This window comes from Mixophyes fleayi, chromosome 10 (assembly GCF_038048845.1).
Source record: "Mixophyes fleayi isolate aMixFle1 chromosome 10, aMixFle1.hap1, whole genome shotgun sequence".
Lineage (NCBI taxonomy): Eukaryota > Metazoa > Chordata > Amphibia > Anura > Limnodynastidae > Mixophyes > Mixophyes fleayi.
This window is the reverse complement of record NC_134411.1, coordinates 28,085,161-28,100,738: the sequence shown is the minus strand read 5'-3', so window position 1 is coordinate 28,100,738 and position 15,578 is coordinate 28,085,161. Positions and strand designations below refer to the sequence as shown.

The 15,578-nt window shown below is 42.5% G+C and overlaps 1 protein-coding gene across 9 annotated transcripts in view; it reads left to right on the top strand.

Moving 5' to 3' along the window:
* The window catches only part of PPFIA1 (PPFI scaffold protein A1), a 58,648-nt gene extending 43,663 nt beyond the window's left edge, over positions 1-14,985 (top strand). For 2 of the 9 annotated variants that reach the window (XM_075188272.1, XM_075188276.1), the window contains 16 exons: positions 20-254; positions 2,705-2,734; positions 3,082-3,233; positions 5,262-5,434; positions 5,932-6,025; positions 7,617-7,698; positions 7,788-7,988; positions 8,905-8,967; positions 9,618-9,644; positions 10,099-10,274; positions 10,385-10,482; positions 10,614-10,789; positions 10,870-10,938; positions 11,116-11,281; positions 13,103-13,174; positions 14,555-14,985. In XM_075188272.1, the coding sequence (XP_075044373.1) occupies positions 20-254; positions 2,705-2,734; positions 3,082-3,233; positions 5,262-5,434; positions 5,932-6,025; positions 7,617-7,698; positions 7,788-7,988; positions 8,905-8,967; positions 9,618-9,644; positions 10,099-10,274; positions 10,385-10,482; positions 10,614-10,789; positions 10,870-10,938; positions 11,116-11,281; positions 13,103-13,161 (1,801 nt within the window). In that variant the 3' untranslated portion in view covers positions 13,162-13,174; positions 14,555-14,985. Of the gene's footprint in view, positions 1-19; positions 255-1,689; positions 1,774-2,704; positions 2,735-3,081; positions 3,234-5,261; positions 5,435-5,931; positions 6,026-7,616; positions 7,699-7,787; positions 7,989-8,904; positions 8,968-9,617; positions 9,645-10,098; positions 10,275-10,384; positions 10,483-10,613; positions 10,790-10,869; positions 10,939-11,115; positions 11,282-13,102; positions 13,175-14,554 lie in introns of all 9 variants that reach the window. The other 7 variants (XM_075188270.1, XM_075188273.1, XM_075188278.1 and 4 more) reach the window with 7 other exon arrangements.
* The last annotated feature ends 593 nt before the right edge of the window (positions 14,986-15,578 follow it).

Below are 15,578 nucleotides of genomic sequence, written 5' to 3'. Positions count from 1 at the left end.
GTTGTTTTGCTTTCGACAGATTGATACAAGAAGAGAAGGAGAACACCGAGCAGAGGGCTGAGGAGATAGAGTCCCGGGTGGGCAGCGGAAGTTTAGATAATATTGGCCGCTTCAGGTCGATGACTTCCATCCCCCCGTCTTTTACCGGCTCTTCCCTCGCTGGATCCTCCCCGCCTGGTAGTGGCTGCTCTACTCCCAGAAGAATCCCTCATAGCCCTGCTCGGGAAGTTGACAGGCTAGGCGTCATGACCTTGGTAAGTATTGAGCCTGCTCAGTCTACAGTGAATGAGGTAATGGGGGATTGGCGCAGGGCCAAGCTGAGCGAATGGGGGTGTGAGAGACAACGCCGTGTTGAAACTGGAGGGTTTGCGGATGGGGAATGGTCTGATTCTCTCCACACTGGTATGTGCATTCATGTGTGCTTGTTTCTACTGTATAGTTTTACGTTGGCATGGTCTGTTCATTCATTGTCATATTTATCCATTCTGTGTCCCTTGTATGTCAGTTATAATTGTCAGTCTTTTATTTACGTTTTTCAGAATACTTTACGGTTAACGTCATTGATCTGACCTTTTACTTTGAAACCTTTCTCTGTTGGTGTCTCTTTAGAAATGGTTGGATAGGCCTGCTAAATATTGGTACATATTGGACGCTTAGATTGATTAATGTTAGTTGCTGATTTTAGAAAATCTTACACCTTTTGGCTATGTCTATGTGAGTGTGATGCTATTATTAATGTGCTTTGTTTTCACTGTCATCTACTATTCTATTTCAGCACACTTTTTTGTAGGTTTTGGATATAACGGTTTATCTGGATAGTAGCCCAGATTGGTTCTTGTGCTTGGGGTTTAGTTGTCTCTCGTTACATGTTACTTAATTTGTAACCACATACACTTTGGTGATGTATGTTTTGGTGCTCATAGCTGCGTTCTCATTGGGGAAATAACGATCACATGATCACCCCCCATGAAGACTTCTTTAAAAGTAAACAGGGCCCAATACTTCCAGTTTAACCTTTCTGACAGAGTTCAGTCTGGCGTAAGTAGCTTATTATTCGGTATGGAAGTCCTGCATCTTCATTGTGGATATTGTTTTCTCATTGGCTGCTTTTCCTCTTGCCGGTTCTGTATATCTTGCAGTGTGGTCTTGACACAGGACTGATTCTCTGTTCTTTGAAGGAACAGGTCTGAAGACTTTGCCCTTTTCCAAAGGCCTATTTCATTTGAGTAGCACCTATGGAGTCCATACTGTCTCATGCTGCTATAGAACCTATTCCTTGTGGTTCTGGTACACACTACATTTTCTTTTCTGTTCTATGGCTTGTGCTCTAAAGTGTGTGTGGGTGTTTGTTTTGTTTATCTTCCCATTGGTTAGCTCGATAGTTGCATCTAGTTACTGTTTGTAGTATGTCTTTGGTATTAATGTGTATAATTTGTGTCATGGCTTGGAGTCAATGTTAACTCCTCCTAGCAGCAAGACCTGTACTGTCTGTGTGACTGGTGATGAAATTCACCAGAAAAGCTTGAAAATCTCATTATGAATGTTTTTTTAAAGTTCCTCTATTTGTATAAAACCGTTTTTTTGTTTTATTATTTTGTTCCTGAAGCCTTCTTTTAATGTAATTCTTTGCCGTATTACCAGCAAATGGTACAGCGTGGCAACTATGATTTGTGTATTTTATTATTTTAGCCTTCATCATCAGACTCTGTTCATATATCCAGTACCCCCCTCAGCAGTACCATTTCCTGCCCCGATTCCTCCCAGCTGCCCCAGGTAAAGATCCTGCTCGTCCCTCCTTCACCTCCTCCTGCTTCACTCCTCCTCCTTTCCGCATGTTTCACCTAACCTCTCATCGCACTTCCTCAGTATGTTTGTCCTCCAGTAGGGGGCATCATCTTTCCTGTCTTTCTCTGAGTGCCAGGTTATGCTGTTTGTGCTTCGTGTGATTGGAGTGTTGGCCTCACTGCTATGGGGCTTGTTTCGCCGTCATTTAATAACCCTGTACTCAATGACTCATCACTCACTGCCTATGAGAAGGGGTGTTACTCATGCTAGCCTGTTTACAAGTGTCTTCCGCACAACGAGCAGATAACTTACATTTAATTTTGAGTCATGTAGGTAAAATCACAATCTTTCAAAGTCTTTCAATGTTTCTGATAGTTATATAATGCTAGTGGGATTACCAATTTAGCAGTAATAATTCCACATATTAACTTCAACTTCATAATCCTGCCCCTCTGGTGATCTAGACCAATATAGCTCTATTCTACTGCTCCTCTAGTGACTGGGCCCGTGCTGCTGTCCATTGCTGCCCCTCTAGTGACTGGGCCCGCGCTGCTGCCCATTGCTGCCCCTCTAGTGACTGGGCCCGCGCTGCTGTCCATTGCTGCCCCTCTAGTGACTGGGCCCGCGCTGCTGTCCATTGCTGCCCCTCTAGTGACTGGGCCCGCGCTGCTGTCCATTGCTGCCCCTCTAGTAACTGGGCCCGCGCTGCTGCCCATTGCTGCCCCTCTAGTGACTGGGCCCGCGCTGCTGCCCATTGCTGCCCCTCTAGTGACTGGGCCCGCGCTGCTGCCCATTGCTGCCCCTCTAGTGACAACTCATCCTTTTAAAACTGGACTTTGTGTTTGTTGATCTGTATCTCTAAACTGCCTTTTCTCCTTGCTTCCTTCTACTAACTCCTCTCTTTGCATGTCTTTATTAGCCTAGCGATTTAAGGAAATATCGTAGAAAGGTAATAATTGATTTTCTAAAACCGTGCTGTGCTCTTGCATGCCTTTTGTTACTTGCTGAGTCAAAACTTATTTTTACTACAATTGCCAACAATTTCTGACCCTTATATTTAGTTATGATTTACAGTAGTGACTTTACATTGTAGCCATTTCTTTGTTGAAATATTGTTAAAGCATTTTGATGATTTCCTGTTCCACAACATTCCGTTTTGGTTTTATTATTAGAGCTGTTTGCAGCTCATGACACCATTTTAATTGTAAATGTTATGAGAAAAGGTGGCTACTAATGCATTAGATGTGTATGATACAGTGATTTTAGGAGAACTGGCTAATGTCTTACTGTGTCCAGCCTCCAGGTACTAGAGACGATCCCCGAGATGACAAGGCTACAATACGTTGTGAGACCTCTCCTCCTGCCTCACCCCGGTCCCTGCGGCTAAGTTCAGTTCATAAAGGAGCTCTGCACACTATGAGTCACGAGGACATCCGAGACATTAGAAAGTATGTGATGACCTCATACAAATCCATTTGATTAGATAATTTTAATTTAAGAAAAAGGAAAAAAAAATGTAAGACGTTGAATGCTCCGATCTCAACCCACGCCGAAACGGCCCTATATAATAATCACAAAAGTCCCCTCAAAGAACTGTGCTGTATGTTAGAAATATACCTTAAACATTGTCTTCAATGGCTGAATTAATAACAGCATAATATTTAAAACACATTTTATGAATGACCATAAGTAATACTATGTAAAAGTAATAGAGAGGCGCTGTAGAAAACTGAGCTAGTCTGATTCAGTCAAAAAGGTGCTGCAATCACATAATAGAAGACTTGCGCGTGATAATCAGCAGGGGACAATGACTAAATAGGAAGCAACATCCCAGAAACAGACGGGTTGGGTACGCTTTACCGATGTCCACTACTCCGACATGGAGAAATTATGAAAAACCGATTGGAAAAGAAACGACGGATTTACCTTTTCCGATGGGAGCACCATGCTGACAGCGAGTGATTCCGATTGGAAAAGTGTTCGGCACTGCAGGCTGACGTCATCGCAACGTCTGTCAATAGAAATTTAAAGCTGCAATGTCGGGTTAAGTGTTTAAACACTTAACCTTAGGGGTCCCCACATTGTCGCTTTAAATTTCTATTGACAGACGTCGTGATGACGTCACCCTGCAGTGCCGAACACTCCTCCCTCCAATCGGAATCGGCTGCTGTCAGTTTGGTGCTCCCATCGGAGATCTCCAGCGTTGGGTTGAAGGTAAGTCTGTTTTTTTTCCAATCTGTTTTTCATAATTTCGGATTTTCTTTGTAGGGCTTCTTCATGTCGGAATAGTAGTAATCGTAAAAACAATTACCACCGGGAAACAAACAAGAAGTCTCTCACCCAATACATTGTAAAAGAATGTTTTGCCTATTAGAATTCTTCTTCTGGACAAACAAAGGTTCTATATTTAGGGCGAATTTGAATGTTCCTGTGGACATTAGTTGATTCATGGAGACCTAATAATAAGATCTTATAAGATGCATCCAATTTGGAAGGCCACTGTTTGATCTCCCGCCTGTTCTTTACTTTCAGTGAGTGTGTTCTCACCGCTCCGTATATATCCTACAATGGTTACCAGACTCTTTGAGCTCCGTACTCCAGTAACGTTACACCCTTTCGGCTCCATGTACCTCCGATGCATGCTATCTGCTCGTTAGTGTAGGAACAAACAGCTGTCCACAATTTTGTACTTCGTTAACGCTGCTGGTTCTACGCTTTGTACTGCTATGATAATACAAACTGATGGCTCTATTATTTAATATTAAAAACTCTGTTCCGTATTTGGTTGACGATCGATCCTCTATCTAAGCAGTAAATTTGTTTCAGAACATTTAGCCGTGACGTCATCAGAGATTCAAGAAGATTTAGTTTGTTTCTAACCGCATCTAGTGCTGTTCTTGGTGGAAGGGAGTATAAGAGAATGGGGAAGGAGACACTCATTTTATCCTTTCATTATAGCACTACTCTAGTAATAGTAAGTCTTTAAACAAATGCCCTCTCACTCCCGGCTCATAGAATCCTGGACTTCATGCTATCACCCACACATACACTATTTTGCAGACACATCACCAGGAGAATGTTGTTTCTGTGCGGGTCCGCAGTGCTTCCAGGAAGCTGATTTGACAGGTCTTCTTTCCCGGCATACTGACTGCTGAACTGTTCATATCCTAATTCTCCAGGACCTCCCATGTTACTATGGGTACCAGCTGTCATTTCCAATATGCCTCCTGGAGTTCTCCAACCTGCAGATGACTTTATTTGCTTGTACACCCTGTGCAGCTTTTACGTTGCCTTTCTGGTTTGCTTCTGTACTCTTCAAAAACAGAAATAAACTGTGTTACGTAAAAATGGTGAAAAGTAAATTTATATTTACAGTGGCTGCATTTGACATTGGAGAGAGAGTGGTCTGTTGGCGGCAGCAGTATGTACATATAGCAGCCCTGACTCTCGGTACTGTATTCCTTTCTCTTACACAGTTCCACCGGCTCACAGGACGGCCAGGTGAGCAATCCCAGCAGTAGTAACAGCAGCCAGGACTCCCTAAACAAAGCCCCAAAGAAGAAAGGGATAAAGTCATCAATCGGCCGACTGTTTGGTAAAAAAGAAAAGGGTCGTCCTGGACTAATGGGGAAAGAATCACTTGGACCAGGTAGGCTGTGCTTGAATCTGCATTTTGAATTTAATTCCAAGTGTGGAATGAAACATAAACTCCACTACAACAGTGCCACCCAGTGGACAGTTTATTCAGAAAGCTTGCTTGTTATATTTTTTTGTTTTCTTTTTGTTAATACCAAGGCCCCCGCTTTGCTCTTATCAGTGATGTTAAGAGTTCTTAGTAAATTGATAGACTGAAAATTGGTTGAGATCATAGAACTGAACATAGACCGCTACACTTTATAGAGAGGCTGTCTTCATGTTTCTTCCTAATGTTATGGATCTTCTGATCATATCCAGAGGTAATAGCAATTCAAGGCTGAGTATATGATTGTTCATTTGTCTTTGGAGACCAGGCATCTATATAGATTTCTCCTATTGATCGCATATGTAGAAAATGTGTCAAACCTGATCTCCAACAAAATGCACAATACACAGTTGTTGTTTTTTTATATTAAAATAGCAGTTTACGGTTTAATTTGTTTGATCTAGGTGGGATTCCAGAGTTTGAAAGTACTTCCCAGGAATCCCTCGGACTTGCAAAGCTGCCAGGACAAACTGAGAAAAACCGAAAGCTCCAGAAAAAGTAAGATTTATCCCTTAGCCCCCCAGAAACGATTGCTGTTATCTGGGGATGTCGGCCAGGATTTACATTTGCGGTGTTAAGGTTTAGGCTGGGTACACACTACAGAAAGTTTGTCCCAATATATCTGTAACGATTTTACCAACGGCTGAAATTCCCGATCAGCTAATTCATGTGTACACACTATACACGTTTACCCTCAGATCTGTGCTCCTCATCTGTCATAACCATCAGCTGAAAAGATGGTGACTCTGTAAACTCTATGGAGATCTGCCTACACCGCTGGTCCTGAGTGCGTACACACTGCAGGATTGGAACGACATTGTTCCATTATTTTATAGACATTTTTAGTCCGTTTATAAAATCAAATCAAAGGTTACGATGAGCTTTGGTGCGATAAAACATGATCGTGGGAGCGTACACACTAATGCGATATCAGGCCGAGCGGTTGTTTATGGTGTGATTGACTTGATAGCTGGGTGAAAAACCTGTAGTGTGTACCCAGGCTTAGACGTGCAGTGTTTAGGGTTAGCGTGCCAACATGTGCGCTGACATTTATGTGAATGCCTGCCAATGGTTAACCCCTTATATGGCAATGTTGTTTTTTGGGGCGGTGTGTGTATATGTGTATTATGGCTTGTATTCATGGCTTCTCTGCTTGTCTCTTAATGTTGCTAGCATAATATTGGGGTGAGTATGAGGACTTGTGTGGCCTTCGCGTGTTGTTCTCTTCCACTCTTGCTTGCATGGGTGTTAATGCCACATAAAAGTGACTGGCACATCCACTGTTTCTCAGTGCCACTTCTCTCCGTACTCTTCCCTGCTTTATTGTGGGACTTTTCTGTATTATGTATTATGATGTCAGGAACTCTCGCCAGTATTGTGGAAGTAGCATGATAGTGTCACACTTTATCCATAAGAACATTTGATTATGTTGGAGACTGGATCAGCCGGCCTCTCAGACCTTTATCTGCATGCAGAAGTTGCCATTTGGCAATAAAAGGGTACAAATATTTTACTGATTTGGCCGCAATCCTTTTGCTTAAATGAGCTGTGAAATAAGTTGACGGCTGTCTTGTTGCTTAATTTGTAAGGAAAATACACCGTAGATAGAAACCACACCACCCGGTGTGCAGACATAAAGCAATTGCCTGTGCACAGTTGTTTGTGCAATGTCCTACTTTATCTGTTATATCTATCATACTGTGTACACATTTTTAAATAGCCGGATTTTTTCTTTGTTCTAGTTGTATAGTCTCTCCGTACTGCATATTAATTGAGCTGTTTTGATAGTGGCACATTTGCACAATAATATTTGTATTTCTGTTTTTCTGCCCTATTTAAATATGTTCTACATTTTGACCTGAAGTCTTGTGCACTGATGGGGATGTTCTAGGTAACGCTACATTTTGTTGTTGTGGTATCTGAGGACTTGTGCACTGATGGTGATCTAGATATGCTGGTCAGAAAGAGCGGTGAGGTCCTGAATTTTTGGAGAAAAGCAAGCTAAACATGCCCAGTATTATAGATGCAAGTAATACTAGGAGACAGGAAGTGATGAGATGTTGTTCCTAACAAAAGGTCATCTTTGCAGGCATGAGCTGCTGGAGGAAGCTCGGAGACTAGGCCTGCCATTTGCTCAGTGGGATGGTCCAACTGTGGTCGTATGGTTGGAGGTAAGCATCTGTCAACCTCAGCGGTGACTGCTCAAGAACCTGCTGGCCCATATGTAGGCTGTAACAGCGGCTGTGTCTTCTCTTGATAGCTCTGGGTTGGAATGCCTGCCTGGTACGTGGCTGCCTGTCGAGCCAATGTGAAGAGTGGGGCAATAATGTCAGCTTTGTCGGACACAGAAATCCAGAGAGAAATTGGGATTAGTAACCCGTTGCACAGGCTAAAGTTACGGCTGGCCATCCAGGAGATCATGTCCTTAACCAGTCCCTCTGCACCTCCCACATCAAGAACGGTAAGAATTACCTTCATGCTTGATAAATATGGGTTCACATAGAATAGCCCTGATCTTTACAGTTCAGTCAGTAGCCCCTTTTCTTACCTATAAAAGTTCAGTTCAAGCAGAAATAGCTACAAATATAAGATTTTCTATCTAGTTTGAGCTGAGAACCAGTGGTGTAGATATAACTATCTAGCAACAACAAATGTTTAATTTTTACAAAGTTATACAGAATGTTAAATAAATTTGTCCCTTTTAGGGCATGGTCACACCTGCCCTAAGTCAATGCCGTCGTTTCGAGCACCTGAAAACCATCTTAAAAATCGGATGACTGGTTTAATGCCATGTTTTAAATTTTAAGACACGGCACAACCTATTTCTAATGCATCACAAGTGCAACAGTATCACTGAAACGCGTAGCAAACACAACCTAGTTTTTATGTGTTGCCTATTCCGATGCACATGGATGTGTGTGTGTGTGTGTGTGCGTGTGTGTGTGTGTACGAGCCCTTAAAGTGCGATTTGTTGGCCTCCATCAAGAACTGGAGTTTTTGTACTTTTATAAAAGTTTAGTTCCCCGAACCTTTTAAAAACCACATTTAAGTAAAATCCTTCTGATAGTGATGTGCTATGTAAGTAACTTTGAAACAAATTACATTGGAAAATCGGCTAATTGAAGACAAGCCGTCTTTTTTATTTTAAACAGAAAGTTTGGGGACAGGGGTGTTGTGCCCCCTTTGTCAGGCTCAGGGGGGGGTGAGGTCACGTTTCCAGCTGTTCTCCTGTGTAGACCTTAGTTTGGTTAAACCTTAATGCCTTAGACACTTATAGCGTTTGCTCTTTCCTGCTCCACCATGTACCTATCGCTTATATATTGTGCCACCTTCCCTCTCTGTTACTGCTTCCCTCTCACTGGATGTGCTTGTATTAGTCCACGGGAAATGTCTGGGTTACACATGAAGAGATGGAAACTCTTACAGCCTCTCCACAAACGGTTAGTTTTTAGTACCACTGCTTGTATTGTGTAGCATCTCCCATGGTTGCCTCTCGATAAACCTTTTCTGTGTAGTTTTATAACGAGTGGATTTGTAGAAGCTCAACTTTTTTTTTTCTGTTTTAGATTTTAGGTTTTACCATTTTTGGTTTGGTTTTTAGAGTGTTTTTGTAACCACTTCAGTGCGGTAGAGCGGACGTTGCAGATCCGTGATCCTCTGCCCAGCACTGAAGTGGTTAGTCTGAGAAATTAGTAGAAACCAGTGAACGATTTATATTAAGCTCTAGCAGGCGGAGGGGGCTCTATAGCTGCTGTTAAAGGACAACTCTCAGGATGCTTGGCAGAGAATTCTGGGAGCTGCAGTTTAACTGTCGCTGGAGAGTCCCAAAGTGCCTAGGCTGATTATATCTTCTAACGGCAAATTTGTAACTGTAAACGTTGATGATAATTGCAGAATGATTTGATCTACAGAGCAGTGAGCCTGTAAGACAACCGATCTAGCATTAGAAGTTCCTGACGTTTCTATAAGTTTCTAAATTGCATGTGCGTCGCGGGCTGTGTGCTGCATGTAATGCCGTGCACTTTGACCACGTTAACCGTGCTAACTAACGTTCTGTGTTCTTTTGCTTTCCTAACCCACCTAACACCAGGACGATGAGGAGGGGAGCTGGGCTCAGGTTTGAGCATTTTCACTAATGCACCTTTTCATTTAGCACTGTTTTAGTCTTTAAATCGTGCACAGAAGTCGGGGGTCATCTTCCAGTTTTACACCGTTATTGGGTAGCTCTTCTTTTAGATTGTCTATGGTCTGGCTATGGGTTGTGCTCTAAACTGACCTTTAATGAATCCTCAGAGGCCTCTAATTTACACAGACCTTCGGTAGGACAGTGGCTATTATTAGATTATTTCGACTGAAGGTCCGTTTTGTAAGGGGTTGTTGTTAGCATTTTACAGGAGACCCTGCTATCTGTAGTATGGTCTATGCACCCCAAGACTGCTGTGCCGTTTTGTCTTTGTCCTGGCCAAAATTTTTGCACAAGTTATAAGGCGTAAGAAGCCAAACTAGTGGAGAGAAGTTCTTAGTAGCATTTCCACCCCACGTGTTCTACCAAGTCTTTTCTCTTCTCTTAGACCTTAGCCTATGGTGACATGAACCACGAGTGGATTGGCAATGAGTGGCTACCCAGCTTGGGTCTGCCTCAGTACCGTAGTTATTTCATGGAGTGCCTTGTTGATGCCAGAATGCTCGATCATTTGACAAAGAAGGACCTACGTGGGCAGTTAAAAATGGTGGACAGTTTCCACAGGTAAGATTGAAGCGAGAGATCATTGAAGACACCGTGGCACGATGGTGTGTCGTGGGAAGTCTGTGGGCTTAGAAAATAGATATCAAGTAGACCTGTCTTCTCCAATTTAGGAACAGTTTCCAGTGTGGCATCATGTGCTTACGGAGGCTGAACTACGACAGGAAAGAGCTGGAGAGGAAAAGAGAAGAAAGTCAAAACGAGGTTAAAGGTAAAAGGGGGATACCTTCTGTAAAACGGTTCTCTATTGAGGACTAGTTGTTCTGCCCTCAATACCAGCATATAGTTGCTGTACAGTTACGTTCAGAAAATAAAGTGAATATCTCGTCTTTTCTTTCCCAGATGTCATTGTTTGGAGTAATGACCGAGTCATCCACTGGGTATTATCAATCGGACTTAAAGAATATGCAAATAATCTTCTAGAAAGTGGTGTTCATGGTGCTCTGATTGCCTTAGATGAAACGTTTGATCATAACACGTTGGCTCTGCTGCTACAAATTCCCACTCAGAACACACAGGTAGGTGGCGCTCCAGCACACACGTGGTCTGAGTACATGTTACTTTAAGTGATTGCATTATGTCATGTCTGTGCTTTCAGGCACGTGCAATGTTGGAGCGGGAATTCAACAACCTTCTCATAAGAGGAACAGACAGAAGATTTGATGATGTAAGTTTAGACTTTTTGTATTTTGCTTTTATGGTGTTTCAAAACAAAAAATAAAAGTTGAAAAATGGATCGTGGAACCACAATAACCAGCATGCCAAGCAGTTGCTATAGTTTGACAGTTACCAGAGATCCCCAGGCAATGGTCAGTTCTTCACGGACATTCTTTCCATGTGTTAGGATGACGATAAAAACTTTAGACGGGCCCCGTCGTGGCGAAAGAAATTCCGACCAAAGGATGTGCGAGGAATGAGTGCTGGCTCTGCAGAAACACTACCCGCCAACTTCAGAGTCAACTCCTCCATGTCTTCACCTTCTATGCAGCCAAAGAAAATGCAGATGGATGGTAGGACGGCTTCCTTCCTGTGTGATGTGCAGGCATGATCAGCGTGTGCTACCGGTGCATGTGTAGTTCATAAAGTCTGACTTTATTTCTCTAACCTCCTTGGTTTTCATTACAGTGTTTTAACCTTGTAGTATAAAAAAAATAAGTAAATACTGGACTAGTGTCTAAAACAGGTCAGGTCACCAGGTCGGTACTGGTCATGGGTCACCAGGTCGGTACTGGTCATGGGTCACCAGGTCGGTACTGGTCATGGGTCACCAGATCGTACTACATAGTGCTCTCAGGACCCTGTATTCCCGGGAGAGAGATTTTAGTTTTTTCCGATGCGCGCTCTCCACCCTGCACAGCAGTAAAGCTGTGTGGTATAGAGGAAGGTGTCTAAGAACGACCGTAGTGCAGTCTGAGAGCTCATTTTGGGCTGTTACAGCCCATGCACTCTCCCAGGGTGGCTTCTCCTACACCTCTATAGCTTTATTACTATGCACCCAGGAGAGATCATAGCACATAAGCAGTGCTTTGAATAAAATGCTCTTTCCCTAATAAACACGGAAAGAACGTACCCAACAGATTCTCCTCTTAATAAATCCAATATTTTTATTAAAGATTTTTTGTACAGAAAGAGAAACATATTACCCAGTCTAATGGATAACTCTAAGCCCGAACAATCCTAGCTATCCTAATATCAGACATCGTACCATATGATATTATCTGTGTTGGTGCAACACTTCAGAAATCTAACCAAAACTATACAATTTCCAACCATACCGGAAGCGGTTAGTTAGTTCGAGCCCGAACAGAATGACTTGCCTGCCTCGCTCAGGGTATGATGCCATAACCGTATAGGTTCTCAAACAATGTATAGTGAGGCCACCAGGGCCCCCCGGCTGCAACATTCCCCGTGCTCCCCAAGCACAGAGCAGGTGCAGGAGCGGCGGCCCTAGTGTTACGCATAGTGTTACGGGACTGTTAAGTAAATCGTTCATGTCCCCATTGACCAAGGTAACTCGCTGACAAAGCGAGGCCCCACCAGAGCCATCCATGTTCTGGCAATACTGACCTTGGCCAAAGCGAAGGGGGTTCATAACATATCTACTCAGGCTTCTATTAAGCAGAAGGTCAAGGTTCAGACCAAACGCACAGGTCCTGGGAAACAGTATTGGGACAGTAATGCCGATGTCTATTAAACCAACAGATGTTCTTTAATACAGCACTAGGCTAAACATCATTGTGGAAGTACAACCTGCAGTTGAGTACTACCTGAGTGGACAGGTTTTGCAGTTCTAATCAGTGGTTGTAATAGTATTTGTGCAAGAATGGAATCTTCCTCTATGTAAATCCCATTTCACGTAACAGGATCCTGCTCAATTCTGGACTTTAGGACAATTCTGCAGGTTAGAGACCTTGGTAGTAACCGTAGTCCTCCAGTGTCTTCACAATTTGATTACTTCGTTGTTAGAAATTGCATCAGTAAAACACCATTTTCCAGCATTTTTATGGTGAATTGTTCCTTCATTCCATGTAACTGATAATTCACTGTTGAAAACTCTAAACTGTGTCTGGGTCACTCAGAATTGTGGTGAGCCAAATATTCCAATAATCAGTTTTACATTTGTCTGTTGCATCGTGGATCACTTGGGCCTCAATCCCCTAAAAAAGGTTAAACCCTGCACAGTGTGTTTTTAGGGTTTGGTGCGTGCTGGGACTCAACCGGTGCTAATACAGCGTGCCTGAGTGATGTAACATGTGTAGGAGTTTCCTGTGCAAGATAAATTAACACTAACTGCATGTCGTGTTTTGCATGTCTTTTATGGTCATTGATAGGCAATGTGTCTGGAATACAAAGACTGGATTCAGCAACAATTAGGACATACTCCTGCTAACGCTGTCTTGTTGGTAAGTGCTTAACTTGTACTTTCCACAAATCTCGGGTATCCTTTTAGAAGTCTTATCTAAAGAAAGGTATAAAATGTACACGTTTGGTCACATGAACATGCTTAAAACCCCCTAATTACCAGAGAATAAGTGTCGCCTTGTAATTTCGTGTATATACACCGATCAGCCACAACATTAAAACCACTGACAAGTGAAGTGAATAATATTGATTATCTCGTTACAATGGCACCTGTCAAGGGGTGGGATATATTGGGCAGCAAGAGAACAGTCCGTTCTTGAAGTTGGTGTGTTGGAAACGGGAAAAATGCGTAAGGATCTGAGCGAATTTGACAAGTGCCAAATTGTGATGGCTAGATGACTGGGTCAGAGCATCTCCAAAACAGCAGGTCTTGTGGGGTCTTCCCAGTATGCAGTGGTTAGTACCTACCAAAAGTGGTCCAAGGAAGGACAACCGGTGAACAGACTACATGAGCCTTGGGCACCCAAGGCCATGTGTGGGTGTGTGTACGACGTTTACCTGGGAAGAGATGGCACCAGGATGCACTATGGGAAGATGGCATGCTGGTGGAGGCAGTGGGATTCTCTAGGCAATGTACTGCTGAGAAACCTTGAGTCCTGACATTCATGTTACTTTGACATGTACCACCTGCCTAAATATTGTTGTAGACCGATTACCCCCCCCCCCCCAATTCATGGCTACAGTATGTCCTGATGGCAGTGACCTCTTCAAGCAAGATCATGCACACTGCAAAAATTGTTCATGAATAGTCTGGGTAACGTGACAAAGAGTTCAAGGTGTTGACGTGGACTCCAAATTCCCCAGATATCAGTCCGATCGAGGGCGTCTGTGGGATGTGCTGGAAAATAAAGTACAAGCCATGGAGACCCCACCTCGCAACTGACAGGACTTAAAGGTGCCAACATCCTTGTGCTAGATACCACCGGACACCTTCAGAGGTCTTGTGGAGTCCATGCCTCGACGGGTCAGAGCTGTTTTGGCGGCACGAGGGGGACCTACACAATATTAGGCAGGTGTTTTTTTTTGTTGTGGCAGATGGGTATGTCTCCTTTCCTATGTGGAAACACCTGGATGTCCATTTTTGGGCTAATTAAGAGCATGTCCGATAATTAGATCATTCTCGGTTATAACACTCATTTAGAGATCATTTTAATGATGTGTGATAATTATGTGACCTGGAATTGACCCAAATAGGTCTGTCTACAACACTGGACCCCTAAGGATGTAATTGATTGCACAAGGCCTGAGATGTTAGCGGTCTTCACCTGCAGAGGACATAGGTCTACTAAAAACATTCAGAGATGCGTATTTGTCCCTTTTCAACCTTGTCCTAATTTTGATCTGATTTCCTCTTCTTACAGTCTACCCACATTACTTCTACAGATGAATATGCAATATCTGACTCCATCTTGATTCCACATTTCCAGACCTGGCCGAGTTCTCCTCCGTACGAAACGAGCTGTTCAGACACTTTGAGATATTTTAATACAGAGTTTTTAATTAATGAGTAAAATTATAGATAGAACAAATATTTTAGAATTTTACCGTTTGTTATATTTCTGTTCACTTCTGTGGAAACCTTTTACGTAGCTCATTTTCATGTATATTCAGTCCTTTGTATCCTCGTTCATTCTTCTATTTGTAGGCTGGTTTTTCTCCCCCTCTCTATTGAATGTACTGTAACTCTGCTCGAGTCCCTGCCAATCACCAGGGGGCTTTGTAAATGATTCTAGTATTGTAATTTTTCATAATGAACCTGAGGTTGAAAAAAAACAAACTTTTTATTGTATTTGTACAGTCTTAGAACATCAAGGAAGTCCATTTTGTCACAGGTATTAACTGGTACAACATGTTCCAGGCCTCAACAATCCTTAGAATGCATTTACTGAGTCTAAACCTAGATTGTTCTTCTTATTCAACCTGGTTGGTCTTGGAAGTTATGGGGGCAGTGTATTTTTGTTTGTTTTTTTATTTGTTTTACGGTTTTAACTTACATTTTTATGTCATTATATTTAAAAGCAATTTAGAAAAGCCATAAACAGCATTTTCTAAAACAAATGAGGAGATTAGTTTTGTGTTTCCTGACCTGTACTGCATGGCTCCTAGGACATTGTACAATGTCATACTGGCCTTTGCAGTAGTTCAGGGAATCAGTAAGGACCAATCACAACTCTCCTGGCAGTTATTATAGGCTGTGACGGTGCAGCCTGTTTTATACAAAAGGCCTTATCCTTTTCTCTTTTTTATTTACTCTCTCTCTCTATTCTTGTTCTGTAATTCCACTTAATATATGTTGTGTTTGTACCAGAAGGAAGTGATCAGGACATATGTAATACATAATCCTGTTGATTTTGATTATTTTATTTTTTTTTGTCTTGGACGTAA